Source organism: Heteronotia binoei, chromosome 4 (genome assembly GCF_032191835.1).
Source record: "Heteronotia binoei isolate CCM8104 ecotype False Entrance Well chromosome 4, APGP_CSIRO_Hbin_v1, whole genome shotgun sequence".
Taxonomy (NCBI): Eukaryota; Metazoa; Chordata; class Lepidosauria; order Squamata; family Gekkonidae; genus Heteronotia; species Heteronotia binoei.
Genome location: NC_083226.1, coordinates 131,154,924 through 131,178,166, shown reverse-complemented (window position 1 = coordinate 131,178,166; position 23,243 = coordinate 131,154,924). Strand labels below are relative to the sequence as shown.

General features: G+C 41.3%; 1 protein-coding gene across 3 annotated transcripts in view; it reads left to right on the top strand.

The window, feature by feature from the left end:
• Positions 1-23,243, top strand: part of ATG10 (autophagy related 10) — a 237,816-nt gene that overhangs the window by 24,145 nt on the left and 190,428 nt on the right. Inside the window, exon 3 of one of the 3 annotated variants that reach the window (XM_060235743.1) lies at positions 6,279-6,395. The exons of 1 other annotated variant lie outside the window; for it this stretch is intronic. In XM_060235743.1, the coding sequence (XP_060091726.1) occupies positions 6,279-6,395 (117 nt within the window). Of the gene's footprint in view, positions 1-6,278; positions 6,400-23,243 lie in introns of all 3 variants that reach the window. One more of the 3 variants, XM_060235744.1, reaches the window with a different exon arrangement.

Below are 23,243 nucleotides of genomic sequence, written 5' to 3'. Positions count from 1 at the left end.
CATAGACTTATTTATTTATTTATATTTGGAATGCTGATTAAAAGACAGAATTAATGTGCTGGAATGAGAGAGACATTGATTTAAAGATCAGAACAAATGAAATAAATTGTGTCAGAAATGATGGATTATTCAAAGAGTTACATTTATAGTTAAATTTGTAGCCCCGTTGAGTAATTTAATGCTACATAAATGGGTTTTGTACAGAGACTGTTTTGAATAGAATCTCTTTATATCAGATGTTGCACATATGCTTTCTGTGTGTGTTCGTCTAAAATAAAACTTAATGAAACAGCTAATGAAACCCCAATTTGTTTGTGCTTCCTTTGAGAAATAAGCTCTTAATATGCAGCTACTGTTCATTATCTCCTATGCATTTCTCTTGCCTTTCAACAGATATTTTTCTCAACAATGTTGGCCATGTGACTCAGTCTGTTTGTAAGACTGATTTGTCAGGAAGAGGTTTAATTTGCTTAGTGGAGGTAGGGTGTAGGAGAATCATTGCTATGAGCGACAGGGGCACATACTCCAGGTATACGCATTGCAGGGAAGCAAAATGGGCCTTATTTATCAGCAAATTTTATTTTTCACCTTTCTACCCTCTGAAAGAGGTGGCTAACAGTTAATAACAACAGCAACGACAAAGACAAAATCCTATAGAAACACATCATAAAACAAGTAAAAATCAAAACTAAAATACATCCATAAAAAGAAGGGTAGCGGTTAAAGCAAAAAACAGGAAAGGGGGTCATTGACAACACCAGATAAAACAAAAAGTCTTTACTGGCTGGTGAAAGACAGTAATAGAAGGGGTCAGACAAATATCCCTTGGAAAACTGTCTTCCAGTTGGGACTGAAACCCATGCAGAATGGTGCCTTGCAGTTGCAGCTCTGAAGTGTGATGCAGAAAGATCCCATGGTTAATGGTACTGAAAGCTACTTGGTGGTTCAGGAGGATCAACAGCATTGCACACCCCAATCCATCTCCTGCCACAGGGCATCTACCAAGATGACCAAGTCTGTTTCAGTCCCATCCAGTCCTAAAGCTGGACAAGAAAGTAGTTCACTTCACTGAAGAAACCTTGCAGTTACTCAGATCATGTAATATATTTACAGTTATTAAATTATGTATTGTTTTCAGTTTGGAATAATTAGAAATGCTTGCAAAGTGGTAGACACCCCCCCCCCCCCAGTTATAATTTGTCTGTGAGTTCTGTGAAGGCATGCTTCATCCTTTACACTAGTTCTGGACCTGCAATCCAACATGTGTATCCACGTGAAACAGTCTGAGGCCAGTGGCACCTTTAAGACAACAAAGTTTTATTCAAGGTATAAGCTTTTATGTGCATGCACACATCTTCTCCGGTGGTCCTGGTAGGCAATCAGTTCTCACTACTGGGAACATAGCTCCTCCTCTCCGAGGACAGGGCCAGCTTAAACTTGATCCTGGAGGAGAGGGGCTTATCCTCTGGTTTCCCAGTCTTACCAGCCCTGCCCTTGAAGCAGGACATGTTTGCTTGAGCTCTGTTGAGTTCAAAGATCATAAGAAGAAAGAAGTGGAGGTGACCAGGGAACCAGACAGGAAGGTAGCTGAGTACCCAGACCTCTCTGGTATCCTGTTCTTCTCTGCAGCAGCCAGCTGCATGGTCTCTTCAACGCTGAGATTGCAAACTGATTCCTGGGTAGTTTCAGAGCTTTGCTGATTCCTGCTTTTGTTGCTGACATCCCTCCCGGCTGGTTCCTTCATGATCCGATGCTTGCGGGGACTCATACGTTAGCTGTAGAGTCTGCAGCAGTCTCTGGACCTGTGTTGCTCTGGTGCTAGCTCTGAAGACTGAGGACCTCTTCACTCCTGGTGTAGACAGTTTATTCAGAGCCAATTGAGATCCAAGCTGGCTGCACCCTGCGAGTAAGGTTGGGTTGTGCCCTGGCACAAGGTCGGTTGTGCCCTTTTCATCTGCCTTGGCCCTGGTTTTACTCATTTGTACAGGGAACCTGGTGGGCAAATAGCTAAGAAAATTTCTCCCTCCCTTCCCTCTGGTGTGGTTGGGAGCTGGAGGCTTGTTTTTCCTTGGATAATATAAGGCCCCTTTGTTCCTCTCAGGCAAGCATGCCTTCAGGCAGAAAAAAGGGCAGTAGCTGCCTTATACTGAATTAGACCCTGGGTCCTAGAGGGATTAACTACAATAGACTGAGGGACTACTTCTATGGTAGCCCAGGGATTTGACATGGAATTTGAATGGCCAAATTCCCTTTCATCCAACAGTGACACTCAGTTCAAGTCAAACCATGGATATTTCAGGGGAAGATGCCAAAGCCAATCTTCGTGGCTGTAGACTGAATCAGAAAGGATTGTAGAGACATTTGTAAAGAGGGCTCCGGGGCAGAGATGGGGGTGTGGGTAAATTCCTTAACCCATTGTAATATTTGTAAAAAAAAATGTAATTTTTTTTAACAAAACAGATGCTATATCCCTCAGGGATCACAGTACTCTGTTTAGTGATCAAGAAGGGAATTCTGAGTCCTCAGCCTTCTCTTTTGTTAAGGTAGAGGGTGAACTGTCTGAGAAAGAGGCAGAGATTGTGCCTACTGCCTTAGCCAGGCCATTTCCCCAGTAGCTTTATATTAGACTCTCATTTAAAGTCTTGGCAACCCTGGAACTCTCTTAAACCCCAAAGGGAATAATAGATGAGGACACTGCATTTCCCAAGGGCTCTGATAAAACCACTGCCAGAGTCAGGGAATAAATCCACACTGGTTCCTTTATCAGCTGGTTTTTTTCTCAGTAATGAAAGCCAAATGAGAACAGCCTGCAAAACCTAAAACTAAATATTTTTGCTACATTTTATTCTTTCATACCATACAAAAAATTCAGACTTCCAACAGTAGATGATCCTATCAGTTGTTTAGCATCCTTCTCAGTGCTCCCAGTGGGCACAGATGGTATGCCAAAGGACAGAACAGGCTCTTTGGAGGGCAGTTCCCATAGAGCCTCAGTTACAGACTCTCCCTTCTCTAGAACAGCTGACTCCTGGGCTTCTGACCTGGCCAGTGTGAACAGCATCAGGTACTGGGATGCAGTCCCAGCAACTAGAGCTAAAGTGGCAGCAGTCCTTTCTAATGGAGCGAACTGTTTTTGATGAAGTTTTTGACGGACATGATCCCAGGCCAGACTACAATAAATCCTTTAAAGGGAAGTGGCGGAAGAAATCCATAGAGAATAGGTCATCTTCCTTCTGGTAAACAGGGTCAAGCTTCCAAAGGAACTAAGAAACAAAATTCAGCATGACTATGCCACGACTACACACGACATTGGTATTGGGGGGGGGGGGGTTAGTTACAGAGGTTTGTATTCCAGTGGCACTGGTCTGTCACCAACAAAGGAGCCTGGTGGCACAGAGTAATAAGCTGCAGTACTGCAGCCCAAGCTCTGCTAACGACCTTAGCTCGGTCTCAGTGGAAGCTGGGTTCAGGTAGCTAGCTCAAGGCTCACTCAGCCTTCCATCCTTTTGAGGTCAGTACAGTGAGTACCCAGCTTGTTGGGGGTAAAGTGTACTTGCCATGGTTTCCTGGAAATTCCTATATACAGGGCCATTGCAATTTTTAAATTTTATTTGTATATAATGGACTTCAATATTGGACTTTGCCTTTGGTTCTGAAGTCCTCCCCTTGAGGTTTTTTCCACTAAGGTTTTAGTTTCCCTGATAGCTTTCTGTGGCTGCAGGGAATGGAACAGTTTCCCTTTTCCATCAACATCCTAGTCAAGGCAGTCTTCCAGGATTAGATTCTAAAATCCTTACAGATGACCTAAGGAGGTCCTGAGAGATCACAGCTTCATCATCAACATGTCTTCTTCTTCTCACAAGAATGCAATAGCTGTTGTCGCAGGTAATGGGGAAGAATCCCATAGAGCTGACGCTTCTAGACCGTCTTCCAGGCATGAGGGTTCCCTGTTTGGAGATTCTTCAATGGGCCAAGCTTTTGTGCTCATCCTCCAAAGCAGTTTCTTCTCCCTTTCTAGGTCCTTAAATCTAGATCAAATGCAAAAAAGTGCTGAGATCTCGCTTTCTGGTGAAATTAAGATCGGGTCCCTGGTGGTGAATGGTCTCAGGTCATTCCTTGAGGGGCATCTACTGAGGGTCCACAGAGGTTGATGGTGATGACAGATGCAAGTCCGTTGGGTTGGGGAGCACATTTACAAGGTTAGAAGACTCAGGGGATCTGGTATCCCTCAGAGTTGCAGTAAAGCATAAACTTCCTGGATCTGAGTATTATCAGGTTGGTACTGATGCAGTTCAAGAACATCCTGAAGGGATACCACATTTTGGTCTAAATGGACAATACTATGGCCACAGCTTATGTCTGTGAGTAGGGGGGACTTGTTTCCAGACTTTACACAAGGATATGGGGCAACTGATCTGATGGGCAGAGCATCATCTTCAGTCCCCAAAAGCCATTAATGTGGTGGTCGGAACAACTTGGTTGTTGTCTGGCCAAGTTGACAAACAGTAGATCAAACAGAATGGATGCTCAGCTGGAAAGTCTGTCTACAGGTGTGTCAGAAATTTGGGACACCAGGAATAAACCTCTTGGTTATAGAGGATAATCTTCATCTGATGCTATTCATGTCCAGATTGCAAAATCAAAAGGCAATACTGGTACAGACTTGTTAAACAAAGATTGGTCAAGGGGTCTTCTATATGCCTTTCCACCACTTCAGATTATCCAGAAACTGATTATAGAGCAGGGGACGGAGATCATAGTAATTGCTCCCTTCTGGCTCAAAAGGGCATGGTTCAGGAACAAAAAGCCCTTGAGAGTAGACCCTTGCAGACTTCTGTTGAGGGAGAACCTGCTAGGCAGTGTATCATTCCCAGCTGCAAATGTTCAACATCACTACATGGAGGTTGAGATGTGACAACTAGATAGCATTGGTACCAACAAGTGGTAGTCCATACTGTGTTAGCCCCTCTCGGAGTCTCTGGCAACAGTGTATATAATAACACTTGGAGGGCCTTTTCAATTTTGGGATGTAGATAAATGATTAGATCCACTGACAGCACAGGGGGTTATGCGGTGGCCTTTATAGACTGGTCTAGAAAAAGGCCTTAGTTACACTACCTTGATGAGACAGGTGACGGCTATTTCAGTCATCAGGGGGACAAAGAAGAGAAAGTTGTTGGCCTTACACCCATGCTAAAAGGTTCCACAGTATATATCCACAGTATTCCAATGTATTTCTCTTTTATAATAGTGTATCAGAATAATGTTTTATATTGACATACTCAAATAAGGGATATTGGTTATTCATCTCATTACATATACCTAACCCATTTTCATTTTATGTGTTCTTGTTTTCTAATGGCAGACTAGAATGATGTTTATAATGCATAGATTGATGTTGATAAGTAAATTAGGTGGGCTACAACTATGAAATACATGTCCTTTTGTGATTTACCTAGATTTGCAGAAACACCAACTGGCAGGAAACTTTATTACCTTTTATGGCTATCCAGACCAAATGGCCAAGCCACACTGTTTTACCATGTGATCACAGTCAGTTTGCCTTCTCAATCAACAAAGTGCATGTATTTTCAACCCACTATACTTGATCCCCTCATCTGATGAAGTGTGCTTAGAGAACACACGAAAGCTTACGTTCTGAATAAAACTTGGTTGGTCTTAAAGGTGCTACTTGACTCCTGCTTTGTGAAAGCAATGTCACCCCAAAGTCGGAAACGACTGGTGCTTGCACAGAGAATTACCTTTACATTTTTCATGCTCATGGCCATCACTACTTGCACTGGAAGGGAATTCTCCAATGTAGTTACTTGTATATATTGCATATATTAATAAATTGCAAATGTGCTCAAGGTAGCAAGGTCTCTTTGAACTAAGTTTGGAAGCTTGAACATTTTCATGGTAAATAGGATTGATGGCCCAGGTTTTTCACACAAGTTTCTTGGGACAGGGAATAAGTCTTGCTGAAGATTTGTAGACACTTTCACGGTAGTTAATAATATTGGTGAATTGTGCTTATGATCATGGCCTATCTATGTCAAAAACTATATAACTGTGGAACATCACTGAAACAGCCTCCAAGATTTATAGTGCCTTCCTAAGCAAAGGTGCACCCTTTTAAGTCCACTGAAGTCAAGGAGCTTAGAATGATGATGTTCTGGTTAGGATTGTTCTGTTAAATGTTTCATCTGATAAGTCACTGCCATTTTTGGTGAATTTTAGTTATACTTTGTTAAATAAGATATTTTCTCTGAATTCAGGGTTCTGCAGATGGCTATATGAGTAAAACACACTTACAAGTGAAAGGCAGAGGCATCTCACCAGATACAGGGGAGATAATGAATGACAGTGATGAAATAACAGTTACATATGTTGAGGTAAGTACATCATGCTTTGTTAAAAAGAGCAATTTTTAATGCTACAATTCAAAACCCTCTGATATTTTAGTATTGTTGAACTCAGAGACTGAAATTAGTAGATTTGAATTATTTCATTTGGAGGACCTTTGGATTGAGAACTAAGTCTAAAGCTGCTTGCGCAAAATGACATCACCTTGGAGCAATGTCCATGTTTCATGTATGCAACAATATACTGGAAATCCAATTCTGAAAAGGGTACCAAATTTCTGCTTTGCTTGCCCGTCAGTCCTGATACACTTGTCGTCATGTTTCGGTAGGGTTAGCAGTGTTGTGCCAGCACGCAGTGTTCCAGTGGGCTTTAAAGTACTACTGCTCATGCTGTTCTGAAGGCAGTGCAAGACAGAATTATTTAAAAGAAGGGTTGAATAATCAGAGTGGCTTTTGTCAATTGATAATGAGGATTGTCCATATTGGACAGTTGATTTATGTTTTATGTTTTTAATTGTTTTAAATTATTTTTAAACCTCCTCAGGTCTCATAGGGAGTAAGATGGGCTAAAACAGTTAAATACATTAAAATAAAGAATTATGCAATTCTGAAGAGAGGTGGGAGGTTCATTGCCCTTTTAAGCTGTGATAAGGAAGGTAGGAAATATATTTCAGTAATAGAACAGTTGCTTTGTATGCAGAAGGTACCTGGTTAAATCCCTGATATCTCCAGGTAAAAATGGGGTTCTGTCTCAGCAAGAAAAACAAACTATAAATGAAGTAAATAAATAAATAATATACTGGCCATATGGATTAATTTCCTAAATGTAGGATGACTCCACATCACATTATCATAATAAAGTAGCCAGCTCTGAGTTGGAAAATACCTGGATCCTGGGGAGGCCGGGGTTTGGGGAGGGGAGGGACCTCATCAATGCCATGGATTCCACTCTCCAAAGCAGCCATTTTCAACAGGGGAACTTAGTTCTGTAGTCTGGAGATAATACTGTAATACTGGGAGATTGCCAGGCCATCTTGGAGGGTGGCAACCCTAGTTCATAATGTGCAAGCACAAGGTATAGAACAAAGATTAAGGCATAGAATAATTTTGAAAGTGACTCAAAACTTACAGTTTATAACCTTGCTTCAAAATCCAGGTCCTTGTTTTATTGTTATTTATTAAAGTCATAAAATCATGAAAGTATGAGGTTGGAAATCAAAATCATATAGATTTCACCTTATGTTCCTCAAGCTGTTTATATAGTGTAACTTTCCACTCAGAGATTAGGAACCACAAGATCAGGCTCATAGCTATGGGGGTGGGGGCTGGGGGGCCTGGCCCCTCTATTTAACCTCCCCTTCCCTCTGTAGGGCCCCTCTCTTGGATGGGGGGAAAGGGAGTGTGAGAGAGCGCACGAGAGTGGGTGCACGAGAGCAATGAGAGCAAGAGAGAGGAGGGAGCGACAGAGAGAGAGAGAAAAACAGTGACAGAGTGAGAGAGAGCGACAGAGCAAGCAACAGAGAGAAGGAGAGCGACAGAGCGCGCGACAGCAAGGGGGAGAGTTTTAGAGCGGCAGAGAGAGAGAACAGGAGGGCGGGTGGGGGGGAGAGAGAGCCTCCAAGCGGCTCCAGAGGCATCAAAGTTGTTACAAATGGAATGGGACGCCCTGGGAACTTCTCTTCCCCTCTCCCCCCGCTCCAAGAAACCTTGTGCCATGCTACTGGCACACTTTGCTTCCTCCGCTGCAACACACAACACATGCTCCGAGCACACACATGATTTCCTCTCCCCCGGCCTGCTCAGCACAGCTATGCCCCTGAAGGGAGGGCCAGGCTGATGCGGTGCAGCTGCAGTGTCATGCTCTGATGCTGCTTTCAATCAGCTCTGTTCCTCCTGGACTTGGATGCTCACCAAGAAACTTTAAAAGGGGTAAATTCTCTGAGATGAGGAGGCATGTGAAGAGGAAACTGAAAGGAAAGGTAAATACAGTCAAAACCCTTGGGGAAGCTTGGAGGCTATTTAAAACTACAATCCTAGAAGCTCAGATAAAATATATACCACAAGTTAGGAAAGGCACAAACAGGTATAAGAAAAGGCCTGCGTGGTTAACAAACAAAGTAATGGAAGCTGTAAAAGGTAAGAAGAACTCCTTTTAGCGGTGGAAAGCTAGTCCAAATGAGATTAATGAAATGGAACACAGGATGTGGCAAATCAAATACAAGACTGTGATCAGGCAGGCAAAAAGGGACTATGAGGAGCATATTGCAAAAAACATGAAGACCAACAATAAAATTTTCTTCAAATATATTAGAAGCAGGAAACCAGCCAGGGAGGCAGTGGGGCCCTTGGTTGACTAAGGGGTCAAAGGATTACTGAAGGAGGATAGGGAAATGGCAGAGAAGCTGAATGCATTTTTTGCCTCTGTCTTCACTGTGGAAGATGAGAAGTGTTTGCCTGCTTCAGAACCACTTATATTGGAAGGGGTGTTGAAAGACCTGAGTTAGATTGAAGTGACAAGAGAGGAGGTCCTACAACTAATAGACGAATTAAAAACTAATAAGTCACCAGGTCCGGATGGCATACATCCAAGAGTTCTGAAAGAACTCAGAGTTGAACTTGTGGATCTTCTGACAAAAATATGTAATCTTTCATTGAAATCTGCCTCTGTTCCTGAGGACTGGAAGGTAGCAAATGTCATCCCCATCTTTAAAAAGGGTTCCAGAAGAGATCCGGGAAACTACAGGCCAGTCAGTCTGACTTCAATACCGGGAAAGTTGGTAGAAACCATTATCAAGGACAGAATGAGTAGGCACATTGTTGAACACGAGTTATTGAGGAAGACTCAGCATGGGTCTCCCCACATGTTCCCCAGAGGGTACTGAGGTCTGGGACTCAAACCATCCCCGGGCCTAAGGAAGTCCGTCTCAAGACAACCAGAGACAGGGCCTTCTCTACAATGGCCCCCACATGGTGGAACCAGCTGCCGGAAGAGGTGAGGGCCCTGCGGGATCTTACTCAGTTCCGCAGGGCCTGTAAGACAACCCTCTTCCGGTTAGCCTATGCCTGACTAGATAAAGGTAGCTTATCAGATTTCAGTGAAATATACTGTATAGTTTAATGTTAAGATTTTACGGTTTTTAGATTTTTAAATGCTTTGACTTTTTAAATGTAATAATTCTGCACTTTGTTTTATTGTTTATCATTTGCTGTGAGCCGCCCTGAGCCATTTTATGGGAAGGGTGGGATATAAGTTATAGAATAAATAAATAAATAAAATAAATGGGTTCTGTAAGGGAAGATCTTGCCTCACTAACCTGTTACATTTCTTTGAGGGGGTGAACTAACATGGACAAAGGAGACCCGATAGATATTGTTTACCTTGACTTCCAGAAAACTTTTGATAAAGTTCCTCATCAAAGGCTCCTTAGTAAGCTCAAGAGTCATGGAGTAAAAGGAAAGGTCCTCTTTGGATCAAAAACTGGCTAATTAATAGGAAGCAGAGAGTGAGTATAAATGGGCAGTCTTCGCAGTGGAGGACGGTAAGTAGTGGGGTGCCGCAGAGCTCAGTACTGGGTCCCATGCTCTTTAACTTGTTCATAAATGATTTGAAGTTGAGAGTAAGCAGTGAAGTGGCCAAGTTTGCGGATGACACTAAATCGTTCAGGGTGGTGAGAACCAGAGAGGATTGTGAGGAACTCCAAAGGGATCTGTTGAGGCTGGGTGAGTGGGCGTCAACGTGGCAGATGAGGTTCAGTGTGGCCAAGTGCAAAGTAATGCACACTGGGGCCAAGAATCCCAGCTACAAATACAAGTTGATGGGGTATGAACTGGCAGAGAGTGACCAAGAGAGAGATCTTGGGGTTGGGGTAGATAACTCACTGAAAATGTCAAGACAGTGTACGATTGCAATAAAAAAGGCCAACGCCATGCTGGGAATTATTAGGAAGGGAATTGAAAACAAATCAGCCAGTATCATAATGCTCCTGTATAAATCGATGGTGCTGTCTCATTTGGAATACTGTGTGCAATCATGGTCACTGCACCTCATAAAGGATATTATAGCATTGGAAAAAGTGCAGAAAAGGGCAACTAGAATGATTAAAGGTTTGGAACACTTTCCCTATGAAGAAAGGTTAAAACGCTTGGGGCTGTTTAGCTTGGAGAAACGTTGACTGCGGGGTGACATAATAGAGGTTTACAAGATTATGCATGGGATGGAGAAGGTAGAGAAAGAAGTACTTTTCTCCCTTTCTCACAATACAAGAACTCGTGGGCATTTGATGAAATTGCTGAGCAGTCGGGTTAGAACGGATAAAAGGAGGTACTTCTTCACCCAAAGGGTGATTAACATGTGAAATTTACTGTCACAGGAGGTGGTGGCGGCCACAAGCATAGCCAGCTTCAAGAGGGGGTTAGATAAAAATATAGAGCAGAGGTCCATCAGTGGCTATTAGCCACATTGTGTGTGTGTATGTATGTATATATATATATATATATATATATATATGTATATATAAATTTTTTGGCCACTGTGTGACACAGAGTGTTGGACTGGATGGGCCATTGGCCTGATCCAACATGGCTTCTCTTATGTTGTTAAGGGAGAGAGGGAGTCGCCAAATCACAGCCTTCTTTAGTCTCAGCACCCAGTTACATGAACGCGCTCCAGTAAGGTGTCAAGCAGACCCCTCCTTCCAAGTGCTGGCAGCTCCGATCATATCGTTCCTTGTACGTTTATGGAGACCTCGGTCTAAACTGAACCCACTTTTTTTTTTTAAACAATCAACTTAAGTGTTTTACTGCAAGCGAGAGAGCTGGAGCCCTGAGGGCTGGCCACTGGAGGGAAGAAGCAACCAAGCCCTGCAGCCCCCCAACAATTTTTTAATCGCTCGGGCCCCTCCACCCAAAATTTTCTGGCTACGGGGCTGCACAAGATATTGTATATCAAGACAGGACAATGTAATAAAATGAACCCAATCATGTTCTGTAGTGAACAGCAAGAAAGCTAGTCTAGGACTGGCTTAGGGTGAGAGCTGTGGCTAAGTGGTAGAACACCTGGTTTGCATGCATATGGTTCTCGATTCAATTCTTAGCTTCTCCAGTTAAAAGGATAAGGTAGTAGGCAATACGGAAGACCTCTGCTTGAGACCCTGGAGAATCACTACCAGTCAGAATAGACAGTATTGACCTTGATAGACCAGTGGTCTGACTCAGTAGAAGTCAGCTACATGTGTTCATGTTCATGGAACTACCAAAACAAAGCCACTTAACAACTCAAGATTATTAGCCAGTATCATTTGGCAGAACTATTCTAGCCACCATGTGTGAAGGTCTGTGTCAGCTGGTAGAGCTTGTTTTTCAATAAGAAAAATTATTCATATTTTTGGCTATTATTGAGAACTTGATCAGAAAAATAAAATGAGCTGAAATACTAAGAATAACAGTTGTTGGAGCTAGATCCAGGTGGGCGGCCGTGTTGGTCTGAAGCAATAGAACAAAGCAGAAGTCCAGTACCACCTTTAAGACCAACAAAGTTTTATTCAGAATGTAAGCTTTTGTATGCATGCATACATTCAAAATAAAACTTGGTTGGTCTTAAAGTTGTTGGAGCTACTATGTTCTCTTAGAGCTGATCACACTGAGAAGTATCACTGTACTGCTAAACCTAAATAACTTAAAAATTAGGGTACTAATTAGGAACAGCCTAGAGGGAAAAGTTAGGAAATTAAAATCCGTGGAATCAGCAAGAAGGCTGCTGAGGAATACCTTATTAGAGAAACTGAATTTATGCACAGCCCAGAACAAAGACAGTAGCAAAAAAGGTAGCAGAAAAACTACTATGGATTTATGACAGTATACAAACTATATTCACACTATAAAGCATCCTCTAAATAATGGAAATTTAATCTAATATTTGTTAATAGAACAAAGCATTAGATTTTGGCAGGCAAGACAAAATATTAAACAAGAAATCAGAAAAGCAAATTAATCCATAAAGATAGAAGAAAATCTAAAGTTCTCAGTTTCTTTAGTGTAGCATCATTGGAATCACTGGAATTAAAATAAGTAGCATATCTGAAGTGAAATAATATTAACTGGATTAGTTCTAATGCTAAAGCAGGAGCTCCATGAAATGTTGAGCTGTGTGACAACTGATATGATTTTGAGTAACTAAGATTCTGATTCTACGTACACACTTCTGTATCTGCCTGTATTAGTGGTATAAAGACATCTTTTGTATTGGTGTTGTAAGTTGTTTTCTATTTTCTGTTCAATTTGTTACATACTAATTGCATGTAACTGGGTGCAGCACTTGCAACTATTAGTATAAATGCATATAGCATTAACAATGCTTTTATTAGAACCAGCAAATATCAGAATGCTTGATAATGCTTAGAAACACAGGGAATCAAGCGTGATCTACTATTCACTAAACAGGCTTACTGTTTCAGAGGCCCCAAATTCCAAAGGCTCTTGGCATGGAAAGCCAAGCGCCAAGCCGCTAACTTAAATGTAAAGGGTCTCAGAGACCGTAACGACACTTTATGCACTTCATCAAGATCCATTTTAAAAGTCTTTAAACAATTGTATTCCTCCTTATATCAATCCAAAAACCCATCCTTAGAATCGATCTCGGCCTTTTTTCAATCTATCAACTCTCTGCCCAAGATACTAGAATCTCACAGAAGTTACCTCGACCATCCCATAGATGAACTGGAACTCGCTGAAGCTATTAAATCCTTGCGTACAAATAAATCCCCGGGCCTTGATGGCTTCACCTCCGAATTCTATAAAGCACACGGCTCTTCTCTCTCTCCATATCTGTTATCCCTTTTCAACAATATCTTGGACACTGGCTCTACTCCTCAGTCATGGAGCCTCGCTAAGATCATCGTTTTGCACAAGAAGGGAAGAAATGAACAGGACCCTAGATCCTATCGACCGATATCCCTCCTAAACACTGACTACAAACTCTTTGCTAGTATCCTAACTAAACAGTTAAATAGCTTCATAGCAAGTTATATTGCCCCAGATCAGTCAGGCTTCATTCCTGGTCGCGACTTAACAGATGTCACCCAAAAAACGCTGAACTTAATATACCATTGCAAATCTAAGGCCATTCGTGATGCTTGCATCCTATCTATAGATATAGAGAAGGCCTTTGATTCGGTTGAGCCACTGTACCTCCACTCTTTACTCGAAAGAATGAATTTTGGTCCCAAATTTCGCAACCTTATAGATTCCTTATACCTCTCCCCTTCAGCTCTGTTACGAATCAATAACCTTAACTCAGATATCTTTACATTGTCTAGGGGTACTCGCCAAGGGTGCCCTCTTTCGCCTCTCTTATTCGCTCTTGCAATTGAGCCTCTTGCCATCAAAATCAGAGAAGATTCACGAATCCATGGCGTCCCAGTAATGACAAGAACTTTTAAGATAAGCCTTTTCGCAGATGATATAACCCTATATCTCACCAACCCTTTCTTATCGCTCCCGGCAATCCATTCCCACCTGTCTGACTTTGCTGCAGCTTCTGGCCTCACTATAAATTTTGACAAATCCCTTCTACATCCCATCTCCCTATCCTCTGCTTCCAGTGCCTTCATCAAAAAACACTATAGGTACAAATGGGTCACAAAATCTTGGAAACATCTTGGAGTTCACATCCCTCTAAATTTCGATACCCTCTCTTCCATCAACCGGATGGAGATCTCTGATTCTATCAACTCCCTTTTAACTCTCTCTGGCGAAAAATTTCTCACTCTGTTGGAACGCATCTACCTAGTCAAATCTCTGGTCTTGCCTAAGATAGTGTTTTATCTACGCGCTGTCCCTTTGTGTATCCCAGCTCCCTTGCTAAGTAAATGGCAGACTCAAGTGAATGAATTTGTATGGCAACATCGAAAGCCAAGGCTTAATTTCGCGTCCTGCAGGCGACCTACTTCGACGGGAGGGCTGGTGGTCCCTGACATCTCCAGGTACCATGATACTATCATCCTTACTACCTTAATAAAATATTACAGGCCGTCATATGTGGCGGATTGGAAGTTCATTGAAAATTCTTATCTTAAGACTTCTTCCTTCCAGGAAGAGCTTTGGGGTTTCTCTAGGCGTGTCAAACCTTCCCTTTCCTCAAATCCCTTTTTAGCTTCTCTTCTACAAATTTGGCACAAACACTGCAACCTATTAGCCCCTCCAACTTCCCCCTTAGCCACATTTCTCGGCCAACCCTGGTTTACCCCAGGTCGGTATAAAAACTCTTTCCCAAAATGGAGACGGCTGAGGCTGACTCGCTTTGTTGATGTCCTGTCTAAAGGGGTATTAAAAGATAAAGTGACCTTAGAGGCAAACTCTGATATCCGACTTCCATGGTTTGAATACCTGCAACTCAAGCATTTACTGGATACTCACCTCTTTAGTCCTCCCTTGCGAATCCTTCTTGGTGATTTTGAAAAACTTCTATCGAGCGATTCAACCCCAATTAAAGGCTTGATATCGAGAATTTACAAATTATTACTCCACTCCATTGACATAAAACCACACTCCTATCAAGGGGCCTGGCACCGAGATCTGGGTATTGAACTAGCCAAAGAGCAGTGGCAGGCCATCTGGAACTCCACCATATATAAAACAAAAGCAATGAATGTACAACTTCAAGCCATTAAAGTTCTCACACGTTGGTATAAGACCCCGGTACAGTTATCACACTCCTGCTCAATTTCTCCCCTTTGTTTTAAGAACTGCGGTCAGAGAGGCACATTTTTTCACTCCTGGTGGCTATGCCCTGTCATAAAAAAATTCTGGAGACTAATCTATCAAGAAGTGCAGGACCTCACCTTATTTTCTCCTCCATTCACGCCGGAATATGCTCTCCTGAATCATACAGGCACTTCGCGTATTCCTGCACAAACAGAGGATTTAATTTCACATATGTTTGTGGCGGCCAAATTTGCAATCGCCTCGGTTTGGAAACAGCAAAATCCTCCATCAAGGCAGGCATGGTGGCTAAAGCTGTGGGACTACTTTGTCTTAGATAAGCTCACTCATGACTTAGATCCTCGTAACACCTCCCAATCTGCTTCTCTGGACTTTGTGTATAAATGGCGTCTCTTTATTGACAAGGCCTCAAAGGACAGCAAAAGTCCTAATGACCCATATCATGCTATACTGATGTCATGTCAACTGTTGTTGTAACCTGGATTTTAATAACTAACTTTGTTTATATCCATCTTCCTGTTGTATATGGGTACATGTTACACATCTGCCGATGCATTTTCATACTTGTACCTTGAACTTTATATTAATAAAGCTTTTTATTAATCCAAAAAAAAAAAAATCAGAAAGTAGTGAGCTGCTATGACAATTCTTTACAAACTAATGTTAATATTGGATCGTATAAAGATCTTTGTTTTCAAAGAATGATGGGAAAGAGAAGCAATGATAGCTTTTCTCTGGAAAATATAAAACCCATCAGTATTTTGCATCTTTCTTTAGTGCAATAAGTTTCTTGCATAGCATAAGGCAAAATGAAGAAACATGTGCTAGCTCTTATTGTACTAAATTTGAAGAAGATAATAAATATAGTCAACAGAAGCCCTATTGGATAGTAGCATTTGGAGACATGTTTTTCACTTTTATACAAAGTACTAGTGAGAAAGTGTGAATGGTTTGCAAGCAGAAGATCCCCGGTTATGTCTGTAATGTTATGTGGGAACACCAGAATGGGAGCGGGGTGGGGTGGGCTTGCATCCATGCTCCTTCCTGATCCTGACCTGCTTGAATTCCTTGACACCCTGACCCTTTGGTTTTTAGACACTGACTTCTGATTCTGGTTTGTGATTTTGCTTTGGTGACTTGGCTCCTGCTTGACTTCCTGGACTTTGACCTTGGACTGGCTTTGGCCTCCTGCCTGCCTGCGCCCTGGGAACGTGACAGGAGGGAACTGAAGCCCTTCTTTTGTGTGCTCTGCAGAGGCAATCCAGTCATGCACAATGTATGGGAATTTATGAGAACCCACAATTCACATGTGGATCATTATGCCTTTTGATACAATACATATACTAGAAGCATTTTCAATTATTTGCACGTATGTATAAATTTATCAGACCTTTTTATCAAAACAGAAGAATGCAAATATAGCTGTGCTTTTTTATTAGTTCATTGATTTCCTCAGTTTATTCTATAGTGATTTAGTTTAATTTGCATATGTGAAGGCTTAAAAGCTGGTAACCATAGACATTATTGACCTGTTTGACTAGCTTAATAGTACACAGGGAGAATAGGGCCAGTGAAACTGGAAGACTGGTGTCATCATAGATGCTTTAAGGCTCCATCTACACATTAAAAAGTCCTAGTGTTTGTTGAGGAACAACATGAGGACTTTGTATCACACATGCAATGGAAATGTTGTGCCTCCTAAATGCACACCTGCTCTTTTCTGTTGATTATCACAGCATGTACGGAGAATGTTTTTAGCACCCCCCCTCCCACGTTTCTACATCTGCAAACTGCCTCATGGGACTCCTGTTGGCTCTGCTGTAAAATTGCATTACTTATGGGACTACAGAATGAAACCAGTAGCGGTTCCTTGGAGCAGTTTGCAGATGTGAAAATTGTGTGTGTTTGGAGAGAGTAAAGCCACTTCTCCCTGTGTTCTGTGGTCACCAGTGTAAAAGAGCCAGTGTGCATCTGGGAAGCATAAAACTCCCCATCATGTTCCTCAGCAAACATGAGGACTGTAATGAAGAAGAAGACTGCAGATTTATACCCCGCCCTTCTCTCTGAATCAGAGACCCAGAGTGGCTTACAAGCTTCTATATCTTCCATCCCACAACAGACACCCTGTGAGGTGGGTGGGACTGAGAGAGCTCTCACAGCAGCTACCCTTTCAAGGATAACTCCTGCAATAGCTATGGCTAACCCAGGGCCATTCCAGCAGGTACAAGTGGAGGAGTGGGAAATCAAACCTGGTTCTCCCAACAGTCTGCACACTTAACCACTACACCAAACTGGCTCTCTTAATGTGTAGATGGAGCCTGAGTTCCTTTTCTCTATTGGTTCTTGTCAACCCCTGATTGATGGGAGAGGAATTTAATATACCATTTAATTTTTTAAGTTGATTAATGTACCAATAGATAGATTAAAGTTGGCATTTCTGTATGCCAGTCCCCAAAAGAAAGTTTGGAGGAAATAGCCTGAGATAATTTTCCTGCAACACTCAGAAAATCAATTTAGTGTTACAGTAATTTGTGAGTATATATGTTCTGCATAGTTTGCTTTAGTTCTTGTGGTTACTACAGATGGAATGAGTCAATGTGGAGTAAGATTTGAAAATGCAAAGATTTCTGCTGTATGAATCAGCTGGCAGGCTGTGGGTGTTGAATGTGACCTCTTCAGTTTCTCATCCAGTCTGGTTATATTTATGTACTTCTAGTTTGGGACATCATTTTATAGATCAGTGCAGACACAACCCTTGGTGTAGTCAGGAGTGCTTCCTACATGAAAAAAACTGTGAGATGATCCATTTTCTCCATTATATTAATTGTATCAACAGTGTTGTTCCACATGTAGCATCACAGATGAAAATATTCCCATTCTCAGTGATTATTAATCATTTTCCCCCAAACAAATGAATGCATTTGGAATTAAAATCATTCTCATTCTTTGAGTAAAAGTAAATAGCTTCAACAAAAATGTAAATATTTGCAGAACCACAGCATTTGCTATGGGGGTTAAAAATGAAGCAGAAACCTAACAAACATTACTGAGGAAAAAATGTAAACAAATTTAGTGAAACCCAGCATTCAATAGGAATGTTGAAGCAGATTATAAGGAAAAATGCCTAATTTATGTATTGAATTTTATATACTAAACCAGAAATTCTCAATTGTTAGTTTTTCCAGAACCCCAAGATATGGGACTACAATATGAACCCTTAAAAAAAGAGGTCATATTGCACATAATATTTTTGAATTTATAACTGGTCCTAACTTTCGGGTCCATTTTTATCCATTTTGTTGAAGAACCTGTTGCATCTGATTTCTGTTATTCAGAAAAGGACTGTGGGATTTTTTTCGTGCCTCCTACTTTTTGTCTATCCATTACAGTTATAGTTCAATACTTCCAAGGAACTCAGGGCAGAGTGCAAACCTTGAAAGAGAAAAATTGTAAGTAAAAGCTCCCTACTTTTCATACACATGGACATCGTGATCACCAGTATGGTTGCCAGGGTGCCAGGAGTTTTGACTCGCACACATCTGCTCTAAGAAGTGGACTTTGCCCACGGTTTCTAAGGCTTAAGCCTCAGCTTTGCAGTAGCATTCTACATCTCTAGATGGGTGTTAGCCAGAACTACAGACGAGCTTCCAGCTGTTCCTTGTGTGCCCAGTCTTGGCCGCTGCAGTGGAAGAAGCCACACCACCATGAACTGTACAGGCAAACAGTTTCCAGCCTGTTTCCGTGAACCAAAGGCTAACACCACCAGAATCCATCTTGTTTTCCTGACTCCATATCCAACAGCTGCTTCAACTTCTGCATAAGGCAATCAAGCATATCTTAGGCATGGGTCCTGCCAGACCACTCAAGCCTTTGTCCAATAGAACTCAAGACAAAGACTGGTGCCAAGAAGAAGACTAAGAAGAGGAAGACCATCTTCATCCAGAGCCAAGTTCATTTGTACAAACTGGGTGTTACCCAGGCCATGATTTGACTCTCTATTGTCACCCTTTCAGATAAGTCCAATAGTCCTAAGCATCTCCCCACCCAAGTAATCTCTCTATTCTTCCCCCCAACTGTCATTTTGGAGCCTCTCCCTGGTCCATTTCAACCTGAAAGTTCACTCAAATATCCAGGATCCAGGCAAGTCTATTGGTCAAGAGCAAGCACCCAATTAGGTGCCGCCAATGAACTTTCTGTTGGTTGTCGCAGTAGTCCAGCCCTTATGGTCACTGCAGAGCCTCCCCTTTTCTGAGGTCATGTACCAGCTGACCACCTGTCATCCACCCCTGTACCTCCCATCCCCTAAGGGCTCAAGGTAGTCTTTATAACATGTGACACAGCTCCCCACATGTGTGCATCTAGCAGTACCCCAGTTCCGCTGTCTAGATCCATCCCCAATTCTGGCCACAGTTTTGGGTCCATTTCCCCTGTCCTCTTTCGTCGCCATTGGAGCCTTCCCTGAAGACTATGATAGGAAATATCACCCTGTTTGTCTACCCATGTGTTCCTCTATCTATCTATCTATCTATCTATCTATCTATCTATCTATCTATCTATCTATCTATCTATCTATCTATCTATCTATCTATCTATCTATCTATCTATCTATCTATCTATCTATCTATCTATCTATCTATATCATCTTTCTTAGGACTGGATGTGTGATTTTGTGAGTATTTTATCTTGTATGGAAGTCTATATTTTTCTTAATAAATTTTAATTGGTTTTTACTAAATTAGAGTCCCTATTATTTTAAGCATTACTTTCTGGACGTGTATCTTGTATACATAGGTAAAAGATCCGGAGTGAGCCGGGTACCCACCTGACTAATTCCCCAACCTCGTTTTGAGGGCATTTTGGCTTACAAAAATGCCTGGCTTTATAGGTCAGTGAGCTTCATGGCAGAATGGGGATTTGAACTCAGGTTGTCCATATCTTAGTCTAATCCTCTATTTATGCTTCACATTGGCTTTATAACTCTATCCTGACTGTTTTGTTAAGTCTAGGTAGATTCATGGAGGAGAGGTCCATTAGGGAGTAATAGACTGTACATCTGAAGTATAGTTGTCAGGTACTCAATGAGGATGGGAGATCTCAAGCCCCCAGTTCAGGTTGCTTGCTGCCACTCTGGTGGCCAGCAGGAAAAAATAAAGTAAATGCAATAAGCATGTGTATATAACTTTTTCAGTTGGTTCCAACAGTTGTGTAGCCCAGAGGCACTGCCTAGTGTGAGAGCGCCCCAAAATTCTGGGGTTTCCACTCTGGACCTGAATCAGAAATTCCAAAAGACAGGCCAAGTGAGAAGCAATTTTTCTCTGTCTGCGTCATGAAGCCAGCCCAGTCTGCAACAAAGAATTTCTGGATAAGGTTACAAAGGGCATCCTCAAGGCCTGTTTCCTGTCTCCCCCCCCCCTCAACCATGGAAAGGGCAATGATAAAAGGTCCCATCAGGTGAAGTATCTGTATTCTCACAGCTAACTAGCAACATCTGGTTGATTGTCACCTGTCTCCAAGACCCCCTCCTGATTCTTTTTGTGGGATACCTATGTTAATGTATACATCCTTTGATCACCAACCCATTCTTCCTGTCTCCTTCTCTTATTCCAAACATCAAACCATCACAACCCTTCCTTTGCATTCATTCTCCATGGTCCAGTGGAGTATGCAAGTATACAAGAATATTACAGCAAAATATATAATTTCTTAATGTGAGAGAACAAAGTTTTAGGCCAGTCCAGTGTTTACTAGAAAGTGCCACTCGATTCAAACATTGTTCTCACCTCTGTTTGTTAACTGTTATATTTGTATGTTAATTTAATACCATTCACAGATGTTACTAACCTTCTTAATCTAATTTCAGCTATAATTGCCCAGTTACTTATGCAACTTGACTCTAACTAGCTCTTCCTGGCAACTAACCCACCCACCCTCTCTCTACCTATATGTAATGGCTGAGGAAATTCCCTTTTACTGTATCTGAAGAAGTGTGCTTGCACACAAAAGCCTGAATCTTGAATAAAATTTTGTTGATCTTAATCTTTTTCCTACAAAAAAGCCCAGCAGGAACTCTTTTGCATATTAGGCCACACCCCCTGACATCACCGTTGTTAACACAGGGCTTTTTGCAGCAGGAACTCATTTGCATATTAGGCCACACACCCCTGACACTAAGCCATCTGGAACTGCATTCCTGTGCATTCCTGCTTTTAAAAAAGCCCTGATCTTAATGGTGCCACTGGACTCAAAGTTTGTTCTGCTGCTTCAGACCTACCCACCTGACTCTACCTTTTTATGTGTGCACAATGTATGATTTCTTAACACGATTATCTTCCAGTTACAATGCCAATGTAGAGTACTTCTACTTGCCTTTTGAACTATTTAGTGAAGAATATCCACTCAGAGCAGATTAAAAATGCTCTAATTCAGATTTTTGTGTCAACTCAGCATAACTCACGTGGATCGAAGACAAGGTATAATCCCAAAAGTAAACCTCCCCTGATCACATTGGTTAAATATGGTTCATTCTGTATATGGAAAAAGTATCACTCAGCGTGTAACTGAAGGAAATTTTCACAGTACGTACACATTGAAAGCCCAATAATTTCTTGCCAATGCTACAGCATTTCTAATCTCTTGGGTTTGGTGCAGTGTTTTTACATTGAATATATTAACAGAAAAATGTAGCAGCTGTAATATGGTGAGGGTTCAGTCTGTTTTCTTGTGGCATCTAAAAATGCTTACTGTGTGAATAATGAACAGTGAACTCAATGGGTGCTTTGTCTTTAGCTTTTGTTGGTGACCTTCAGGGAACCAAGCCTCAGTAAAGATCACAAAATGATCATTCTAATCCCATGTTACTTAGTGAAGCCCTTTCCTACTTTGCTTGCATTTCCTAAAAATACCTAACCTTAAATCAAAAATGTTTAGGAAACAATGCTAATTTGACTCAGTTTACAGAAGCTCTCTATTTTGTGTATGTTGTATAGCATGAAATATTGGGTGCATATTTTTGAAATCTGGAAATTTTTGCTCATAAGTAGAATGCAGAGTGCCTGATGACTAATATGGCTTCCAACAATATATTTTGGTGGCAAAGGACAGAACAGGATGTGGACAGTTGTACTGGTTTCATTATTTTAATATGTTGTTTGTGACTTCCAGCCTTTTGATTTAACTGTTTATATTACAGATTTCAAATACGCAGGAGATTAGAAAGTTGCAGTGTGATGTTTATTCTATTTAAAGGGGTAAATAATTTAAGATAATTTTTTAAGATTTGTGATTGCAGTGCAATAGGGAGCCACTCAAGAATAGTTTGTAGAACTGTGTTCAATTAATTCATCATGTGGGATTATATTCAAGTGTCTAGAATAGGATTATGCAGGGTTTGAAATTGAGTTTTTTTGGTTGATTAACTATAGAATGTGGTTTAGAAGCTCAGCAAAATACCCAAAATAACAGTTTTTGTTACTTAGAATTTTAATAGTCTTCTTTATCTTTAGATTGTATGTCATTTGTATGAGGTTAAGTGTTACTTAGTCATAGTTATGAGATAATTTTCTTTCTTTATGATTTTTCCCACTTTTATTGAGAGTTATTATAGTTGTTTTCTAATTACCTTCAAAGTATAATACTGCACTTTAGAATTCAGCAGCACGTTTAAAAATATGTTGATAACCATCTCTAAGGCTTTAGTAATATTGCTTTTATTGAGATTTGGAAGATATAAAAGGAGTTATTTCCATATACATAAAATACAATTAGCACAGTGAAGTCAAATGTCATAGAAACAGGATTAATGTTAAAACATAAATATCAGCATTAAAACGATTATGATATGTACCCCAAATTACTCTTGTGGTTTTCTGTATTTAATTGAACAATTGATTATGCGGAGCACAGTATTCTGGCTTGCATAAAATAGTGGATGAGGGGCCACTGTTGTTCCCCAGATGCATCTGTTCCATTTACAATGAGAAAGTTGTACATTCTTCAGGTATGGATAGGCTTCCCAATCCCCAGGTCCCAGAGGGGGATCTCCCAGTTTTACAGGCTTCCCCCCTCCCCCAGCCAGCTGGCCGGCGGGGGAAGCCCCGCCCCCAGAGCCATCATGCACCTCCATGAATGATTCCCATAGGGAATGATAGGGAATTGATCCGC